At 48.6% G+C, this 19,311-nt stretch overlaps 1 protein-coding gene across 1 annotated transcript; it reads right to left on the bottom strand.

Annotated features, from left to right (window-relative positions):
- Nucleotides 1-881: 881 nt before the first annotated feature.
- TEKT4 (tektin 4) lies at nt 882-9,042 on the bottom strand. The gene is made up of 6 exons (XM_005523072.2): nt 8,524-9,042; nt 6,224-6,294; nt 4,766-4,909; nt 3,569-3,791; nt 2,429-2,583; nt 882-1,229 (listed from the first exon to the last, which is right to left on the bottom strand). Exons 1-6 carry the CDS (start codon nt 9,040-9,042, stop codon nt 1,010-1,012), a joined length of 1,332 nt encoding a protein of 443 aa, XP_005523129.1. The 3' UTR covers nt 882-1,009.
- Between the last annotated feature and the right edge of the window lie 10,269 nt (nt 9,043-19,311).

The following is a 19,311-nucleotide window of genomic DNA, read 5'->3' as shown; positions in this document are numbered from 1 at the left end:
ATAAGCACATGTGCTATAGACAGATTGCAGAAGGAATAAATTTATTTAAAGCAGGTTTAAACTCTGGTTTTATGGCTTTTGTTGGGAAAGGGAGGAGAGGAGAGGAGAGGAGACTCGAGGAGACTCGAGGAGAGGAGACTCGAGGAGAGGAGACTCGAGGAGAGGAGACTCGAGGAGACTCGAGGAGACTCGAGGAGACTCGAGGAGAGGAGACTCGAGGAGAGGAGAGGAGAGGAGACTCGAGGAGACTCGAGGAGACTCGAGGAGACTCGAGGAGACTCGAGGAGACTCGAGGAGACTCGAGGAGACTCGAGGAGAGGAGAGGAGAGGAGAGGAGAGGAGAGGAGAGGAGAGGAGAGGAAAGGAAAGGAAAGGAAAGGAAAGGAAAGGAAAGGAAAGGAAAGGAAAGGAAAGGAAAGGAAAGGAAAGGAAAGGAAAGGAAAGGAAAGGAAAGGAAAGGAAAGGAAAGGAAAGGAAAGGAAAGGAAAGGAAAGGAAAGGAAAGGAAAGGAAAGGAAAGGAAAGGAAAGGAAAAGGAAAGGAAAGGAAAGGAAAGGAAAGGAAAGGAAAGGAAAGGAAAGGAAAGGAAAGGAAAGGAAAGGAAAGGAAAGGAAAGGAAAGGAAAGGAAAGGAAAGGAAAGGAAAGGAAAGGAAAGGAAAGGAAAGGAAAGGAAAGGAAAGGAAAGGAAAGGAAAGGAAAGGAAAGGAAAGGAAAGGAAAGGAAAGGAAAGGAAAGGAGCAAGGGGAAAGGGGAAAGGGGAAAGGGGAAAGGGGAAAAAGGAGGAAAAGGAGGAAAAGGAGGAAAAGGAGGAAAAGGAGGAAAAGGAGGAATTTCTTAAAACATTTTAACCCAAATAGAAGAAAATGGAGTGAACACAACACTTCAATGAATAATATCTCAATTTATTTCGTATGAAAGCTCACAGATATTTTTTCCACACTTGCCAATGGCTCAACAGAAAAGAAGGAATTGTGGTTTTCTCCCGGATTCTGCAGGGTGGGTACAGAAATCACTGCTTGTAACTCGCCACCTCCAGGTCCACGGGGTAGCGAATTCGGTAGCCCATGCACTTCTGCCTGTCGATAAAAATGCTGTTGGCTTTCACAGCGATCTCCTTCTCCAGCTTCATCCTCGTCTCCTCCAGGTTCTTCAGGTTCTGCTCCGATTCCATCAGTTTTCTCTTCAGGGCCTCCAGGAATACTGCGAGCTCTTCCACCTCGCTCACCAGCCTGCAAGGGATGGGGTGAAGGCACGGAAAAATCAGGGGGAGGGGATGTGAGAGATGGGATTTGGGATGAAGGTCGACTACAGAATCCAAAATTCCTCAGGGAAAGGCATCAGAAAAATCCGAGATTGGATTTGGGATAAAGGTCAACTACAGAATCTAAAATTCATCAGGAAAAATACCTCAGAAAAATCCAAAATTGGATTTGGGATAAAGGTCGACTACAGAAAAGAAAATTTATCAGGAAAATACATCAGAAATATCCAAGAAAATATTGGATTTGGGATAAAGATCAACCAGAGAATTGAAAATTCATCAGGAAAAGGCCTATGAAGAATCCAAAATTGGATTTGGGATAAAGGTCAGCTAGAGAAAGGAAAAGTTGTTTCTGACTTTGAGTAGAAAAAAATTGAATGTTGTGAGGTAAAAAATGAAAAGTTGTGAGGTAAAAAATGAAAAGTTGTGAGGTAAATCAAAAGCTGTGAGGTAAAATACAAAATGCTGAGGTAAAAAATGAACCATTGTGAGGTAAAAAATCAGAAGTTGTGAGGTAAGAAATGCAATGTTGAGGTAAGAAATGCAGTTTGGAAGGTAAGAAATGCAAAGCTGTGAGGTAAAACATGAAAAGTTGTGAGGTAAAAAATCAAAATTTGCAAGGTAAAAACATGAAAAGTTGAGAGGTAAAAATGAAATGTTGTGAGGTAAAAAAATGAGAAGTTGTAAGAAATACAATGTTGAGGTAAGAGATGCAAAGTTGTGAGGTAAAAAATGAAATGTTGTGAGGTAAAAAATCAAAAGCTGTGAGGTAAAAGATGAGAAGTGAGGTAAAAAATGAGAAGTTGTAAGAAATGCAATGTTGAGGAAAGAGATGCAAAGTTGTGAGGTAAAAAACGAAATGTGGTGAGATAAAAAATGAAAAGCTGTGAGGTAAAAACCTGAAATATTGAAGTAAAAAATTAAAAGTTGTGAGGTAAAAAATCAAAAGCTGTGAGGTAAAAGATGAGAAGTGAGGTAAAAAATAAGAAGTTGTAAGAAATGCAACGTTGAGGTAAGAGATGCAAAGCTGTGAGGTAAAAAATGAAATGTGGTGAGATAAAAAATCCAAAGCTGTGAGGTAAAAAATCCCTTTGGGGTGGCAGAGGAGCGCCGCGGGAGGTGATTAATTAGCCGAGGAGGGCTAATTGCCCAAGGGGGGGTGCCCACCTGAACTGGGGCTCGTCCCGGCACAGCTCCACGTTGGGTCGGAAGGATCGGTCGTAGAGCCGGGTGTGAGCCACCTTCAAGTGAGCCTCCTTGTCCCGGATGGCCTTCTTCAGCCTCGCCATGTTGGCCTCCTCCTCGCCAATGTCCTTCAGGATCTGCACGGGAAATCCAAGGAAAAAAAGGTTCCAGCTGATGATAAATGCCATCCCCAGAAAGATCTGGTGGTGGTGAAGCGTGAAGGTTTTCACCACCAGGCTGGAGAATTAATGTACAGCAAGAATAGTTTTCATTTTAGATGATAATCTGATTAATTTTGTTTTCTTGGGGATTAAATATGAGAATTAAGGTGGGCTTGACCCCAACTTAAGGTGGGTGGTTAGTTTTATTATTATACAGAATCAGTGAAATATTTTTTTTATTTTTTTATTATTTTAATTTTATTTATTTTTTTATTATTTTTTTATTTTTACCTTTTTCATTAATTTTTATCATTACACTGAGAATCAGTGAAATAATTTTTATTTATTTTTATTTATTTTATTATTAAATATTTCACCCCAAGGTGGATTAAACCATTTTTTTTCGGAAAGAACCAGTTTCCCATGATGCCAGAATTCCATGGAATCCCACGGAACTCTATTCCAACAAAAACTCCCAAGAGTTGAACCAGAGCCAAACAAGACACTGAAATCTCCCCGTATCCTGCTCTGACACCAAAATAATTTTCTCCCACATGGATTAAACCATTTTTTTTGGAAAGAATTAATCCACGATGCCAGAATTCCAGGGAATCCCATGGAACTCCATCCCAACAAAAAGCACCAAGAACTGAACAAGAACCAAACAAGACCCTGAAATCTCCCCGTATCCTGCTCTGACACCAAAATATTTCACCCCCACATGGATTAAACAATTTTTTTTTAAAGAACCAATTTCCCATGATGCCAGAATTCCATGGAATCCCATGGAACTCTATTCCAACAAAAACTCCCAAGAGTTGAACCAGCGCCAAACAAGACACTGAAATCTCCCCGTATCCTGCTCTGACACCAAAACACTTCACCCCCACATGGATTAAACCATTTTTTTTTTTAAAGACCGGATCTCCCTGCTGCCAGAATTCCATGGAATCGCACGGACTTGCTGCAGGTGCTGCTCCAGGCGGAATTTGACGTCGTCCAGCTCGCGGCAGTGGGTGTCGAAGGCCTCGTTGACGGCGGCGCGCTGCATGCGCAGGTCCTCGGACGCGTCGCGGATGATGCTGTTGATGAGCGAGCGGAGCTGCACCGACGCCAACTTCTCCTGCTCCGCCCTGGAAATGTTGTCGTGGCTGAACTGGGCCCAGGATTTGGGTGTGGAGGCGCTGGAAGAACGAGGAATGGGAAAAAATGGGCGTTTTGTCCCGGTTCTTTACTTGGAAAGGCGGGAGCAGCTTCTGGTTGGTTCAGCTGGTGTTTGCTGTGTTGGTTTCTTGTGAGGAACAAGGCGAATTCCCGCCAATAAATCAATAAAAATCATCCAATAAATCAATAAAAATCATCCAATAAATCAGTAAAAGTCCTCAAATAATAAAAATCCTTGGATAAATCAATAAAAGTCCTCCAATAAATCAATAAAAATCCCGGAATATATCAATAAAAATCCTCGAATAAATCAATGAAAGTCCTCTAATAAAACAACAAAAATCCCTGAATAAATCAATAAAAATGCCTGAATAAATCAATAAAAGTCCTTGAATATATCCATAAAAACTCTTGAATAAATTAATAATTTATTCAAGTGTTAAGTACATTAATTATCCTCAATTATCTAATTATAATTATATACTTAATTATAATTAAGTATATAATAAATTAAGTATATTAAATAATAATTAAATACATAAAAGAAACTGTGATCTTGACAGCCTGGAGAAGGGAAAGGATCCAGGGAGAGCTTCCAGGACCTAAAGGGGCTCCAGGAGAGCTGGAGAGGGATTTGGGACAATGGAGGGACAGGACACACGGAATGGCTTCCCATGGAGAGGCAGGGATAAGTGGGATATTGGGAATTCCCTGGAAAGGTGAGGAGGGGTTAAAAATTCCCAGAGAAGCTGTGACTGCCCCTGGATCCCTGGAAGAATCCAAGGACAGAGTTTGGAACAGCCAGGCATGGTGGAGGGCGTTGAGGTTGGAACTGGACGAGCTCCCAAGAACATCCCACCCAAATATTCCACACAGGACATCCAGCACAGCCTTTCCATCCATGGAGCTGCCTGGAAGCTCTTTCCACACCCGATCCCACCAGGACTGAGCGTTTCAGGTGTGTTATCCCACAAAGATCCTGGGAATGACTCACTCCTCCTCAAACTTGACGGAGCTGGGGTGGAACTGGACGTCGGTGCTGTCGCTGCAGTAGCCGACGCATTTGTCGTCGATGTGGAACGTCTCCACCTTGTCCGACCAGTCCAGCTCGCAGTTTTCCTTCTGGATCCGATTGGATCTGCAAAGTTGGGATCACAGCTCAGCTGGGAGCAAGAGAATTCCCAAGCCATCCTTATTTGGGAAGCGCAGCTCCACCCTTTGTGCTCCACAGGGAAACGAGACCATGAAATTGTTTGCGGGCTGGAAAATCCCAAACTCTCCCTCCCCTGGAAGAGGAGCCTGACTGAGATGGAATATTGGGAAAAAATTCCAGTGGGAAGGTGGGGAGGCCATGGAAGAGAATTCCCAGAGAAGCTGTGGCTGCCCCTGGATCCCTGGAAGTGCCCAAGGCCAGCTTGGAGCACCCTGGGATTGTGGAATGTCCCTGTCTGTGGGACTGGATCATTTTTAATGCCATTCGGATTAAAATTGCTTCTTTGTCGTTAATTAGAGTCACACATCGCTCAGTTAATGATAATTATAATTATTCTAATTCCAAAAGCCTGGGGGTTGTTGTCAGCTGATAACACCAGGTGTCACTGTCAGACAAGGAATTGAGAATTCTCCTGGAAAACGGGAATACAATGGGGTTAAACGGGGCAAAAATGAGACTAAAATGGGGCAAAAATGGGATTAAAATGGGGAAAAAAAAAGACTAAAATGGGGAAAAATGGGATTAAAGTGGGACAAAAAAAAAAGACTAAATTGGGACAAAAATAGGGCAAAAGTGGGATTAAAATGGATAAAAAATGGGGATGAATTGATTTTAAATAATTAAAACCCCCCAAATTGACCTCATTAGGCTGCTCTCATGCTGTAATTAATATAACAGAGCTACTTTGTATTAATTGGCATTTACAGCTATTTTTTAAACACCAATATTTCTTTGATCAGGTAGAACAGGAGCAGATTAAAGGATTTTTTGAACCAAAATAGGAATTAATTCCGTTATTCCGATGGATTTGAGGATACAATAACTTCTTTCCAAAAGGTTTGTTAGAAATTCCAAGCAAATAATCCTTTGGAATGGCAAGGAACACCTGACCTGGCACAGAAATTCTGGATTTAAAGTTCACACTGACATCTGGTGGCAAAAAAAGATTCCTCTTGGGAAGCTCCTTTGATCCCAAAAATCCCTTTAATAATACAAAGATATTCCCAAGGAGATATCCAGATAATCTTTTTGTAGCAGGAAATAATAAATAAATATTTTTACAGCATATTTTTATGGAATTTAGTGTTGGAAAACAAATCCAACATAGTTCTGGAAAGCAGGAAAATCAAAATCTACCTAAAAATCCAGAGTTTAAATGGAGTTCCCACAGATCCTGAGATCTGCATCCACCTTTATCCCGGGAATTGTTTGGCTGAAGGATCCTGGGAAATGATTTACCTTATCTGGGTGGTAGCTTGGATGATGGTTCTTTTCAGAAGATCCCGGATATCCCGGATAAGATCTGCTTCCTAAAGAAAAAATGGGAGAATTCCATGGATCTGGAGCAGGAAACACAATCCTGAGGAACAATTTGTGGATACATCCTTACATTTCCTTATTTACTCTCACTTTGTTATGGGAAAACCTGGAATTTTGGAGTCAGCAGATCCCGAGGGAACTCAGCTCTAAACCTACAGAGGCTGAAAAACCTGGAATACTTCTACAGTCTGGGAATTCTGTGGGTTCCATGGAAAAGTCTGTGAGCTATCCTGTTGGGGAAGGAATTATTCCCTGGCACAGATTCCCAGAGAAGCTGCGGCTGCTCCATCCCTGGAATGTCCAAGGCCAGGTTGGACAGGGCTTGGAGAAACCTGGGATGGTGGGAGAGGGTGGGAATAGTGGGAAGAGGTGGGAATTGATGATTTTTAAGCTCCCATCCATCCCAAACCCTTCCAGGATTCCACGATCCCGTCAGATTAAACGGAATAAGTGAATTCCTTGCTCGGTTTTGAGATAGGGAAGATCCAGGGAATATCCCCATGCCTGGAACCGGATTCATCAGGATGGACTCAATGAGATTTAAAATCTTTTCCAACCTAAAATATTCCCTGAATTTTGTAACAATTCCCAGATGGAATTGGGAGAATTGTGAATTCCTACACCAACTCTTCCCTGTTCATATTTTTAACTGGAAAAACCTCTTCAATATTGATTATAAATCAGAAATTCCACACAATTCCCATTCAAAATATTCCCAAATCCTATCATGTCCTCTCCATGGAATCCTAGGATATTCTGAGTTGGGAAGGATCCACAGGGATCAAGCAATTCGTGGTTCTTCCCAGGATAATCCCAAAAAATCCCAGCAGGTGCCATTGTCCAAACATTTCAGTTGGATCCCTTAAATTAATATTAATTATTATAATATTATAAAATATTAATAAAAATAATCTCTTTTGAATATTTAATGAGTGGTTTAATGAGTGGCTGATCAGGAACTGGTTTTGATTGGAGGCTGCAGATGAAGAATCATTAATTAATTTACGGGATAGTGGAATATATATTTATGGAATATCGGACTGTTATTCCAGAATGGAAAATACCCTGGAAAACACAGATTTTGTATGATCCAGCACAAGAATGACGCTGGAATTTGACAGGAATCTCAGTGACAGGGTTGGATCGTCACCTTGGCAAAACTCAGGGAAAATTAATGACAGAAACTGTCAAAATTTGGACAATTTGAGGATGGGACCAGCCAAGGAATATCCCAGCGTTCCCAAACCTTCAGAGTGTGGAGTTTTCAAGTGGAGAGGATTTCAAGGCGAGGGGAGAAGGAATTTCTGACAGGATTGGGGTCTTGTGGTGCTGCAGGAAAACTCCGGGCTGGTTCTGTCGGGATCTGGGCTGAGGGAGGGATCAGCTCTCCCTCAGCCACTTCTCAAAGTGATTTGATCCCTTCACAGAGGGACTTAAAACACTTCACAAAGTGACTTGAAACACTTCACAGAGTGACTTGATCCCCTCGAGAAGGGATTTGAAACACTTTACAAAGTGATTGGATCACAAAGTGATTTGAAACACTTCACAGAGTGACTTGATCCCTTTGAAAAGTGATTTGAAACACTTTACAAAGTGATTTGATCCCTTCACAGAGTGACTTGAAACACTTCACAAAGTGACTTGAAACACTTCACAGAGTGATTTGAAACACTTATTGAACAAAGCAAAGACTTGAAAAAAAATCCTTGGAGTGACACCGGGAGTCCAGGAAGGGGCACCAGGAATGGCGGGAGACACTTCCAGCATTGGAAGTGAACATTCCACTCATTGCTGCTCCTCGTTTCAGCGCTGGCACCGACAGGGTGTCACTGCCAGGGTGTCACGGTCAGGGTGTCACTGCCAGGGTGTCACGGTCAGGGTGTCACTGCCAGGGTGGCACTGTCAGGGTGTCACTGCCAGGGTGTCACTGCCAGGGTGTCACGGTCAGGGTGGCACTGCCAGGGTGGCACTGCCAGGGTGGCACTGCCAGGGTGGCACTGCCAAGGGTGTCACTGCCAGGGTGTCACGGTCAGGGTGTCACTGCCAGGGTGGCACTGTCAGGGTGTCACTGCCAGGGTGTCACGGTCAGGGTGTCACTGCCAGGGTGTCACTGCCAGGGTGGCACTGTCAGGGTGTCACTGCCAGGGTGTCACTGCCAAGGTGGCACTGCCAGGGCAGCAGTACCATGGTTGTGCCCAGCCTCAGGCCGTGCCCACCTTCAGCAGCTGCCTCTCCACCTCATCGATCACCAGGTCCGGGGGCTGCCGCCGGTCCCGGCACTCCAGGTTATCGATGACAACCGCGTAGGGCACCTCGGTGGCATCGAGCGCCCGCTCCAGCCGCAGCTTCTGCGCCGCCAGCAGGTTGGTCTCGTTGTCCAGATCCATGATCTCCTTCTGCAGCTCCACCCTCCAGAACTGGATGTCTTGCAGCCGCTGGCCCAGCGTTGTTCTGGAGTATTCCTGCGCTCGCTGCGCGCTGGCGGCCGCCTGCTTCATCAGGTGCGCGGCCTCGGCGCGGCCCCGCTCCGCCTCCTCGCCCGCCGACACCGCCTTGAAGCAAACGCCGGCGTTGCGGCGCTGCCACTCGGGCACCTGGTACTTGGCGGTGCGGAAGCCGGCCATGGCCATGCCGCAGCAGGAGCGCGGCCGCTCGCTGCGGGCCACATGGCAGATCTTGGTGGGCAGCGGGCAGGAGGGAAGCACCGCGGGCTGCGGCTCCTCGGGCTGCGCCATGGCGGAGCCTCCCCTCAGCGCCGCAACCGCCGGCTGGGCGGGCCCGCGAGGTGATGGACGGCCGCGTGCGCCAATCAGAGAGAGGGTGAGCGCTGAGAGCGGCGCTGATTGGTCGGTGGGGTGTGTGGGCCCGCCCCCTCACTGCACGCGTCTCGTTGTCATGGTGACGGGGACGCGGTTCCGTTCAACCGGGAATGGAGAGGGGGAAAGAAATGGGAAAAGGGGAAAGGGGGAAAAATGGGGGGAAAGGGGAAGAAGGAGGAAAAAAGGGGAAAAAAGGGGAAAAAAGGGGAAAAAAGGGGAAAAAAGGGGAAAAAAGGGGAAAAAAGGGGAAAAAAGGGGAAAAAAGGGGAAAAAAGGGAACACCGGGAAAAGGGAACACCGGGATAAGGTATTCATCCCAGAGCTCCTTTCCTCATCCCGGTGTTCCTGTTCTTATCCCTGTGTTCCCGTGTCCTCATCCCAGTGTTTCCCTCTCCCTCATCCCGGTGTTCCCGTGTCCCTTATCCCGGTGTTCCCGTGTCCTCATCCCAATCCGTCCCAATCCCTGTCCGTCATCCCGGTGTTCCCGTGTCCCTTCCCTGTGTTCCCGTCCTCATCCCGGTGTTCCTTTTCTCATCCAGGTATTCCCTTATCCCGGTATTCCCCCATCCCGGTATTCCCATGCCCTTCATCCCGGTGTTTCCCTGTCCTTATTCCGGTATTCCGCGTCCTTTCCCGGTTTTCCCGGCACTCCCATCCCTGCAGGAGCCGCTCGCCCCCGCAGCTCCAATTCCCCGTCTGGAGCAGGGAAAAAAACCTGGAGCGATCCCAATCCCAACATTCCCGACTGGCCGCTCCCGGTGTGGAGGGACGGGAGGGGCCGGGCACATCCAAGGGAATTTTGGGATGAAGGAATGTGGCTGCGCCAGAGGGAGGAATTTTTATCCGGGCTGGAGCGGGATTGGAACACAGGGATTCCATTCCCGGCGTTCGGAGCGGGAAATGCTCCGGGATAAAGGGAAAACTTGGATGTGCTGGGATTTGGGGAAGGAATGGGGGGATTTCTCCTATTCCAGGTGCTGCTGGATCTGATCCCAGTGCTGTGCCTGGAGTTTTGGGGGATCCGGACATTCCCGCATCCCACGGCTCCAGGGGGAAAAGGCCGCGTTCCCAAATTCCTGGAGCTTTGTCCCGGCAGGGTGGGGTGTCCGAGCCCTTGGATCCCACGGGAATGGCTGAATCCAGGGAATCGGGGCTGCTCCCATCCCCGAATCCAGCCCCACAGGCAGTCCTGGCCCATCCCACTGATCCTGGGATCGGAGGGGAAGCCAGAATTCCTGGGAGATCTTGGAATTCTCCGGCTGCTCCTGTGGGGCAGGAAAAGAGTTGGAATCTGCAGGCGGCCAAGGACAAAGTGATGGAATTCCAAATTTCCTGGATACAAAATCCAAGGGAGAAACGCCCGGGGAGGGGGCGGGGGAGGGTTTGAACTTGATTTAATCCCTATTTTAACCAAATCCAGGGAAAATCCTGTTAGAAGCTCAGTGCGGATTTTCCGAGCCCAGGGAATGTTCCATCCCAGCCAGGGAATCCTCTGGATCAGCCGGATTTGGGAGCATGGAACAGCTGCAAAAATCTCTTCCCTTCCTTTCCTTGGGAGCTGCAGCTCCGGGAGAGCTCCTGGAGCTGTTCCAGGCACGGATGCCTCTGGAAAAAAAACCTTTGGAATTCTTTTCCTTAACCTTCTTTTCAGGAAAAGAGAAGGATTTCCAAGTGGATTTAATTTGGGAGGCTGGAATATTCCCTCTTCCCTTTCTTCCCACTTTGCCTTTATTTCTTTGGATTGAATTCCTTGTTTTCCACACAGGGATCATTCCTTGTTTTCCACACAGGGATCATTCCTTGTTTTCCAAAGCTTCTTTCAGGAAGGGAAAAGCAGGAAGGGAACGGGAGCTTCCCTATAAAATATTCACGGGCTCGGCTCCGCTGGAGCCTCCTGAGGAATTTTGGGATCTGGGATAATGAGGCTCCGCTGCTCTTCCCGCGTTTCCGCCTCCTCCCGGCTTTATTCATCCTTTATTCATGTGCCCTTTCCATGACTTTTCGGGATGGCTCTTCCTGGAGGAGCTCTGGATCCCTTTGTTCCTGCTCGGGGAAGGGAAAACACCGCTGGAAAATTGGGAGATGGGAATTTCCTCCGCGGGATTGCTTTGCATTGGATGGGATTTTCCGGAGCATCCCGTTCCAGCCCTGCCGTGGACATTCCGGAATTCTTTCATCCCGGCCTTTCACTGAAGGCTGGAAAACTGATGGGAAAGAAGGAGGAATTCTTTTCCTCCCGGAATCTTCTGGAGCCTCCTGGAAAAGCCTTTCTGGAAAAGCTTTCCTGGAAAAGCTTTCCCATTCCAGGAGGAGCTGGAGGCTCCGGATCATTCCCAGGATGGCTCATTTTGTCCTTTTCCATCTTTTTGTTTTATCCCAAAATTCCCCATTTTGTGGGATTGACTCTGGAATGGTGAGGCTGGGACGATCCTGGATTGCTCCTGGAACTGGAAAACTCATCCCATTCCAACCCCAGCACTTCCCATTATCCCGGGGTGCTCCAATCCTCATCCAACCTTTCCTTGGGCGCTTCCAGGGATCCAGAGGCTTCTCTGGGAATTCCAGCCCAGCCCCTCCCACCCTCCCAGCCAGGAATTCCTTCCCAAAATCCCATTTTTCCCTGCCCTCTGGCAGTCGGGAGCCATTCCCCGTTTTCCTGTCATTCCATACCCTTGGGAATGTTCCCTCTCCATTTTTCCCAGAGATTTCAATCATTCCCACCCAGCTGAGAGGATTTTCCTGGAAAAACCAAACTGAGGTGGTTTTATCCCTTTTTTTTTTTTTTTTTTTTTTTTTTTATTTTTTGGTGCCGGGAATTCTCCATCCTTGGAATGGCAAGAGGGAAATCCAGGAGAGTGGGAATTCCAAGCGAGGGAAAACCGGGATAACACCAGCAGAGAGAGTGGGAGAGATTCCAGCGGGAGTGAGGTCAGCGGGAATCCTCGGCAGGAAAACCCGGCTGGTTCCCATGGAAACGCCCAGGATTTCACACTCCACCACTTTAAAGCAGACATTCCATAAAAAAAAAAAACCGGGAAAAACCCAGGGAGGGAATCCTGAGGGAACCCCGTCCAGCACCTCTTTCCTTCATGGAATGCCTGGATAAACAGGAATATTTGGGAGCGGAGCAGAATTTCCGGGAGCTGTTCCGAGTTCGGACACTTCCAGGTGATTTTTCCAAGATTCCAGAGGGTTTGGAATTGTTTTGCCTTGGGATAATCAGCGCCACAGGGAGCTTGTTGGAAATTAAAGGAATTTTAAGGGATAATGAAAGAAAATTAAGGGGAAAAGGGAATAGGGGGAGCTTGGAGGTCAAAAATCCATAAAATTCCTGGTTTTCTTCTTGGGAAAAAGATGGAATTCCTAGATTTGGGAGGAAAAAAGGAATTTTAAGGAGGATTTTTCCATCAATGAGTTGCCACAGGCAACGGGAATTCCATTCCCTGAATTTGGGAATTCCTGAGTGGAGCAGGGATTCCCTCCCAGCAGCAAAGGCCATGGAAGAGGGAAAATCAGGGAATGCAGCTGGAAAATCCAATGGAAAAGAATGAAAAAGGGAGAATTCCCGAGTTTGAGCTGTTGTGGATCCGGAAGGGTTGGAATTGCGGGAGAAAATGGGAAGGGGTTTTCTGGGATGGGTGGGAATGGGAACTGACAAAAATCTTCCAAAATTGATCCTCAAAAACTCAAAATAATCCGGATTTTTGGGGATGATTCCCAAATTCCAGTGGCATCACTGGGATGGGCAAATCCAGGGAGAGAATTCCAAAAGAAATCCATGGATTTAGCAAGGAGCAAGGATGGATTGGGACTGGGAATTTTGTTATTCCTTATCTCCTTTGGATCAATTTATTGGAGCCAAAAGATCCCCAAAATCCACTGGAAACAGGAAATAAAGCAGGAATGAACCCCAGGGACAGCCTGGAATCTTGGGAAGCTGCTCCAAGCTTTCCCTGGGAATCCTGCTGGAATGAAAGACCCCCTGCAGGGCAATCCCAAACCTTTGGAATTAGGGAATGGTTTGGGCTGGGAATCTCATCCAGTTCCATCCCACAATTCCCGTCCATTCCAAGCTCCATCCTTGCACATTCCCGGGATGAGGCAGCCACGGATTCTTTGGGAATGCTGTTCCAGACCGGCACACCAGGGCTTTTAGGGAAGCTGAGCATTCCCATTGTGGAAATTCCTGAAGGAATTTGGGATGGAGGCCGGGCTGGACATCGGGAACAGAAGGAAAGCGAAGCTGATGAAAGGAAAATTCCCAAATTATCCTTGGGATGCGGGATGGGAAGAAGCTGCCAGGCTCTGGAGGGAGCTCATTCCCGCCTTTCCCACTCCCGCATTAAAGCCATTATCCCACTTTTCCCTGGCTGGAATTCCCTTGTGGTGGATCCTTTCAGCCTCTGGATCATTCCCAAAGATATGTTCCCATCCAGGCCCCGGAGCCAAAGCCGGGCTTTGCCAGGCCGGGCTTTGCAAGGCCTCCCGGGAATATTTGAGGCCGGAGCAGAGCAGGGATGAGGCCACAGGGCTGGGAGCTGCTCTGGAGGGAATTTTCTGGAATCTTCCACCTGGATTTGCTGGGATGAGCTCCGAGCTGTGCTTCCCTCCGGGTCTGGAGCATCCAGGGAAAGCTCTGGAATGGGAAAGATTTTGTCTTCTGGAGCTGGGATCAGACGTGATTTCATTCCCATTTTCCTGGGTTTTTTATGGATTTGGGTGGGAATTTCTGGCTCTTCAGCCCCTCAGGAGGTTCAGGATGTCTCTGGTGATCCCAGAAATCCGGGGTGATCCCACAAAACCAGAACAATCCCAAACTGCTCCCACCCAGATCTAAAATATTCCCAAACCGCTCCAGTGCATCCTGCTGCTCATTCCTTCCCAGATCATCAAATCCTGGGATCATCAAATCCCGGGAAAGTTTGGGATGGAAAGGATTTTACAGCTCATCCAATTCCATGGGCAGGGACACTTCTCCATATCCCAAATTTCTCCAAGTCCCATCCAACCTTGGACACTCCCAGGGATGGGAATTCTCTGGAAAATCCCTGCCCATCTCAAATCCCGGGATGCTGATCCCACAAAATCTGCTCCAGGAAAAGAACTTTGAGGGCCAGGAAGGTTTTTTTGGGATTTGTGGGGCAGGAAAAGTCTGGGAATGTTTGGGAATTGTTGTTGGCCTGAGGTGAGGTTGGATTTTGAGGAGGAAAAGTTTCCTCCTCTTCCCAAAATTCCCCTCTCTGTGTCTGGGATCAGGATCAGGCAGGAAAGAAATTGGGAAGATAAAAATTGTTGGTGATTTCCAGGAAAAAATCCCAAATAAATCCATTTTTAGGGAAAGTTTAAGAAAGGAATGGGATAAAGGTGGAGCAGAATCTGTATCCCAGGAATGTTGGAGATTCCCAGCTGGATTTATCCAACCCTGCTGCTGCTCCGGGATGCGAAATCCCCAAATCCCAGGATTCCAGGGACATAAACCATGGAAATGCAGAAAAAAATGGGAGGAAAAAAAGGCTGGAAAAACAAATATTCCTAAAAATTCTGCTTTTCCCTCTTTTATCCCACCTGGGGGTAACAACCAGAGCACTTGGAAGCTGCCTAGGGAATAAAATCTGGGAATTCCGGACAATTCCAGAGCGGGATGGGCAGGACCAGAGAGGGAAAGCTGGGAATGGGAGGATTATTAAACATTTTCCTCCCAATATTTGGAATATTTAGGAATATTTAGGAATATTTAGGAATATTTAGGAATATTTAGGAATATTTGGGAATTTTCTCTCTCCATGAGACCAGCGTGAGGATGAGGAGGAGCTGGAAATCCCAGGAAAAAGGGATGAGGAGAAGCCCCGGCCCCATTTCCACAGCACCAGGAATTCCGGCGGCCCTCGGAGCTGCATCCCCTCACTTCTATCCCAAAAAAAAAAATGGGATAATCTGGCTGAGGATGGAGCATCCGGAGCTCTCACCTCATTTTTTGGGATCACCGAATCATTTGGGCTCATTTGACCCCTCCTGCTCCCGGTTTTTAGGGGCCAGATAAGGAGCTCATCCCAATTATCCGCGGACAAGATGATTTCCCCTTTTTTCTGGCTTCATTCCTTCCTCGTTATCCCAAAAAGATTGGTTTGGATCCAGGAGGTGAAGGAATTTCCCGGATAACAAAGAGGAATTAAATGACTTTGTTCCCCCTTGGCCCAAGGAGGTGAATTCCTCCCTGAACTCATCCCTGAGGATTAGAGGGAAGAAACTCTGAGTTTTCCAAGGTTTTTTAACCCCGCCCAAAGGTTCCCTGACCTCATTCCGGGCTGAAAATTCCCATCGGAGAAAGTGCTGAGCTTCCCAAAAAAAATAATCACAGCTTGGAAGTGGAATTCTGGGAACTGCAGGTGCCGACCTGAATTCCAGGAATGCCAAGTTTGGATGAGGGAAGATACTTTGTTGGGAATATTTAGGAAGTGCAGGTGGCTCGGGTGGGTTATTCCCAAAATCCAAAATTCCCTTAAAAATGGATTTTTTGGAAAACATCAGCGTTGCCTTCCATTTTTCCCGTGGTTTTCCCACATTTCATGGAATCCCTGGAATGGTTTGGGTGGGAAAGGGATGATCCCATTCCCAGGTTGCTCCAAATTCTGGCCTTGGATTTTTCCAGGGATGGGGAATCCCATCTTCTCTGGAAAACAGGGAATTTGAACCCCCCCTGTCGTGGTTCTCCCACTGATCTTGGATAGCTGGGATCAATCCCATCAATCCCCACTTCTCCCTCATTTATTTCAGGGATAGGGCGATACCGAGGGCTCTTGGAAGCAGAGAATTCCAGGGATCTGAATGACTGGGATTCAGGATCTCCTGCAGGATCCAAGGGAGATCCACCAGCTCATTCCCTGCTCCTGGAAGAGCAGAAAGAAATTCCTGTGAGGATCAGATGGGATCCAAGGATTTTCCCATATTTGAAGGGCAGCCCCAAATCCTTCCCGGCGGGATTTTCCCATTTTTCCCTGGAAAAGAGGCTGCCAGCAGAGGGCACACAATGGATGGAGATGGGATCCCGCTCTTCCCGAACCCCTTTTCCAAGAGGACAAATGGAGGCGGGAAGTGACATTCCCAAAGCTGGAGAGGGTCGGGAATGGGATCTGGGATGCGCCAGAACTTCCAGGAGTTTGGGATGTGATTAAGGACCAGAAATCCCTGGCTGCTCCTTCCCGGGGATTTGGGATCCCTCAGAACTTCCAGGGATGTGTTGAAGGATCTGAATCCTGGGATTAGGGTGGGAATGCCGTAAATCCCAGTGAAACCAGTGGAGCGATCCATAAAAAATCCTGGGAAGAGTCGGATGTGGCTCCCAGAGCCGGAGCTAATCCCAGCTGTTGTTCCCTGGCACCTTCGGGATGTGTTTGGTTCTTCCTGATCCATCCTCAGCCAGAACATTCCCTGATCCATCCCAAACTTTAGCAGGGATGCAAATCCCCCTCTGGATGCGTTCCCTGATCTTGGATTTGACTTTGAGGCTGGAAGGGAAAAGCCAAACGATTTTTGGGATGGAAAAGGGATCGGGAATCTCCACAGATCCCAAATGCAACTATTCCTTGTTTAACTCATCCCAACATTTCCTGGATGAACTCCTCCAACACATCCAGCTCTCCATCAGCATCCCGGAAAAATAATTCAAGGAATTAGCAGCAATTCCAATGATTTTGTCCCCTCGGATTTGGGATTTGGTGCCAGGAAGGGAACAGCGCAAAGAAGGGATTCCACACTTTTCTCCCAAATCTAGGACAAATCCTGAATTCCAGAGGGAAGATGTGGCTCGGAGCTGGTGGAGCTCTTCTGGAGTTTCCCACTCTGGAATTCTCCAGCCCAGGATGACTTTTAGAGGTAATCAGGAGTGGAGGGAAATGGGAATGGGGAGAAGGAGGAATCCCAAAGGCAGGCAATGGAATTCCTGCTTTCCAGCGGGGTTTCCAGGAGAGCAGGATGTGCTGAATCCATCCCAAATCCATCCCAAATCCATCCCAAATCCATCCCCAAATCCATCCCCAAATCCATCCCAAATCCATCCCCAAATCCATCCCCAAATCCATCCCCAATTCCATCCGCAAATCCATCCCAAATCCATCCCAATTCCATCCCAAATCCATCCTCGGAGCTGTGGTGGTTATGGGAAGGAGCCCACACTTTCCTGGCATGAGGATTTATTCCCTCCCGTAATTCCTGAGGATCCCACATGGAATTGGGAGGAGCAGGGCAGATCCTGCTCTGTTTATTCCAGAATCAATTCCACTGGGTTGGAATTAATTAAAATTGATTTTTTTTTCCACCTAGACACCTTGAGCAATTCCAGGGATGTGGCTGGAGCAAGGATCCTCCTCATCACTCTGGAATTCTCTTTCCCAGAGCCAGGAATCCCAAAAGCTTGGGATACAATGTGGCTGGACACCCCAAATCCTTCAGAATTCCCACAAACTCATCCCAGTTTTTGTGGAAAACATCTGCAGAAAGGGCAGGGAACAGAAGGAATTCAACCCCAGTGAAGGAATTCAAGTGGAATTCAACTGGGAGGAGATCCTGGTGATTCCCTTCCCTTCCCTTCCCTTCCCTTCCCTTCCCTTCCCTTCCCTTCCCTTCCCTTCCCTTCCCTTCCCTTCCCTTCCCTTCCCTTCCCTTCCCTTCCCTTCCCTTCCCTTCCCTTCCCTTCCCTTCCCTTCCCTTCCCTTCCCTTCCCTTCCCTTCCCTTCCCTTCCCTTCCCTTCCCTTCCCTTCCCTTCCCTTCCCTTCCCTTCCCTTCCCTTCCCTTCCCTTCCCTTCCCTTCCCTTCCCTTCCCTTCCCTTCCCTTCCCTTCCCATGGATTTTCCATGTGCCTCATCCCAACCCTTCCTCCCGTCTCCCTCCTATCCCGTGGCATTCCCACAGGCAGCCAGGTTGGATCATCCCGATGAATTTTTGGGAATGCTTGGATTCCGTCCTTGAGGTCATTCCCATTCCTCTCTCTCCTGCTTCTCGGGGCTTTTCCCTTCGCGTCCCACGCTAAAATCGCCACACCCTGTTCATCCCAACCTGGGAACATCCCAGAAAACCTTGGAATTGCCGCTAGATCCCAGCTCTTTAAGCTGAGCCCCATTAGGCTCGGCTTTGAAAGCCGCCTGACCTCTCTTCCCAATCAATTCCCGGTTATTAACCGGGAACAACATCGGGAGCTGCATTTGCAGATGGAATGCGCCGCTGGATAATGAACTCGAGCTCCTTCAGACATTCCAGGGGACGGGAGCGCATCCACTCCCGGACTGAGATCCCATCCCCGCACCCCGAGAGAATTCACGGAATTCCAAGGAATTCAAAGGAATAAAACTTCCCGAGCGGAGCTGAAAGGGCTGGGTCCTGTGAGGACTTTCCCTGAGCTGTTTCTTGGGATCCCTGGGAGTTCCTTGGAATCCTTGGGAGTTAAACCCCGGAGCTGCGCTGCGGACTTAGAGCTGAGCTTAGAGCCGAGCTTAGAGCCGAGCTTTGAGCCGAGCTTAGTTATTAAACCGCTCCTCCCTCCAACCTGGGCTCCCACCGGGGCTGCGGCAGCGCCGGGAAGAGCGATCCCATTTTTTTTTGGGCTCCATCTCCCTTTCTAGGGACGCGTCCCCCCTTTTTTGGGGGGGATCTATCCCCCTTGGAGGCGCCGGAGCTGAAGCCAAGCCGCGCCTCCCGCTCCGAATCCTGTCCGGGGATGCCTCGGGGGGGGTCCCCGGCTCGCTGCCCCCCAGCCACGGGCGCCCCCGGGTCCCCAGCGCCGGCCGAGCCCGAACAAAGGCGGGGGCGGGGGCGATGCGGGGCAGCCCCGGCTCCTCCCGGCCCCCGCCCCCGCTCTCCCCTCCCCTCGCTCTCCCTCCTCCCCCGCTAAATCCGAAGTTTCCTGTTGGGCACGGGCGAAGCTCGGCGGAGCTGCCTCCTCCTGCCTCCTTGGGATTTACCGTCGGGAGAGGCTCGGGAAGGGCCCCCGCCGCCACCTCCTCCTCCTTCATCATCCTCCTCCTCCTCCTCTCCGCAGCCTTCCTCCATCCTCCATCCCCGCGGGCGGGCTCCGCACGCCTCCCTACCCCCCACCCCACCCCACCCCGCTGGATTTTGGGGGTGCCACCGTGCCTGGGTGGGGGGGCTCGGCCACCCCCCGGAGCCGCGATCCCCGCCGGTCCCATGTGAGC

The sequence above is a fragment of the Pseudopodoces humilis genome, chromosome 18 (genome assembly GCF_049639895.1).
Source record: "Pseudopodoces humilis isolate 2021_Gansu_Grassland_sample_001 chromosome 18, ASM4963989v1, whole genome shotgun sequence".
Classification (NCBI taxonomy): domain Eukaryota; kingdom Metazoa; phylum Chordata; class Aves; order Passeriformes; family Paridae; genus Pseudopodoces; species Pseudopodoces humilis.
Note: the sequence above shows the minus strand (reverse complement) of the source record. Positions and strands in the feature narration are given on the sequence as shown.

Bases quoted from the DNA above. Each gene is read 5' to 3' on its own strand.
- TEKT4 (XM_005523072.2), bottom strand. From the start codon at position 9,042: ATGGCGCAGCCCGAGGAGCCGCAGCCCGCGGTGCTTCCCTCCTGCCCG. The intron at 4,910-6,223 runs GTAAATCATTTC...CCAACTTTGCAG, and splicing joins CAAGCTACCACCCAGATAAG to ATCCAATCGGATCCAGAAGG. The intron at 3,792-4,765 runs GTGAGTCATTCC...TCGTTCTTCCAG, and splicing joins TCCGTCAAGTTTGAGGAGGA to CGCCTCCACACCCAAATCCT.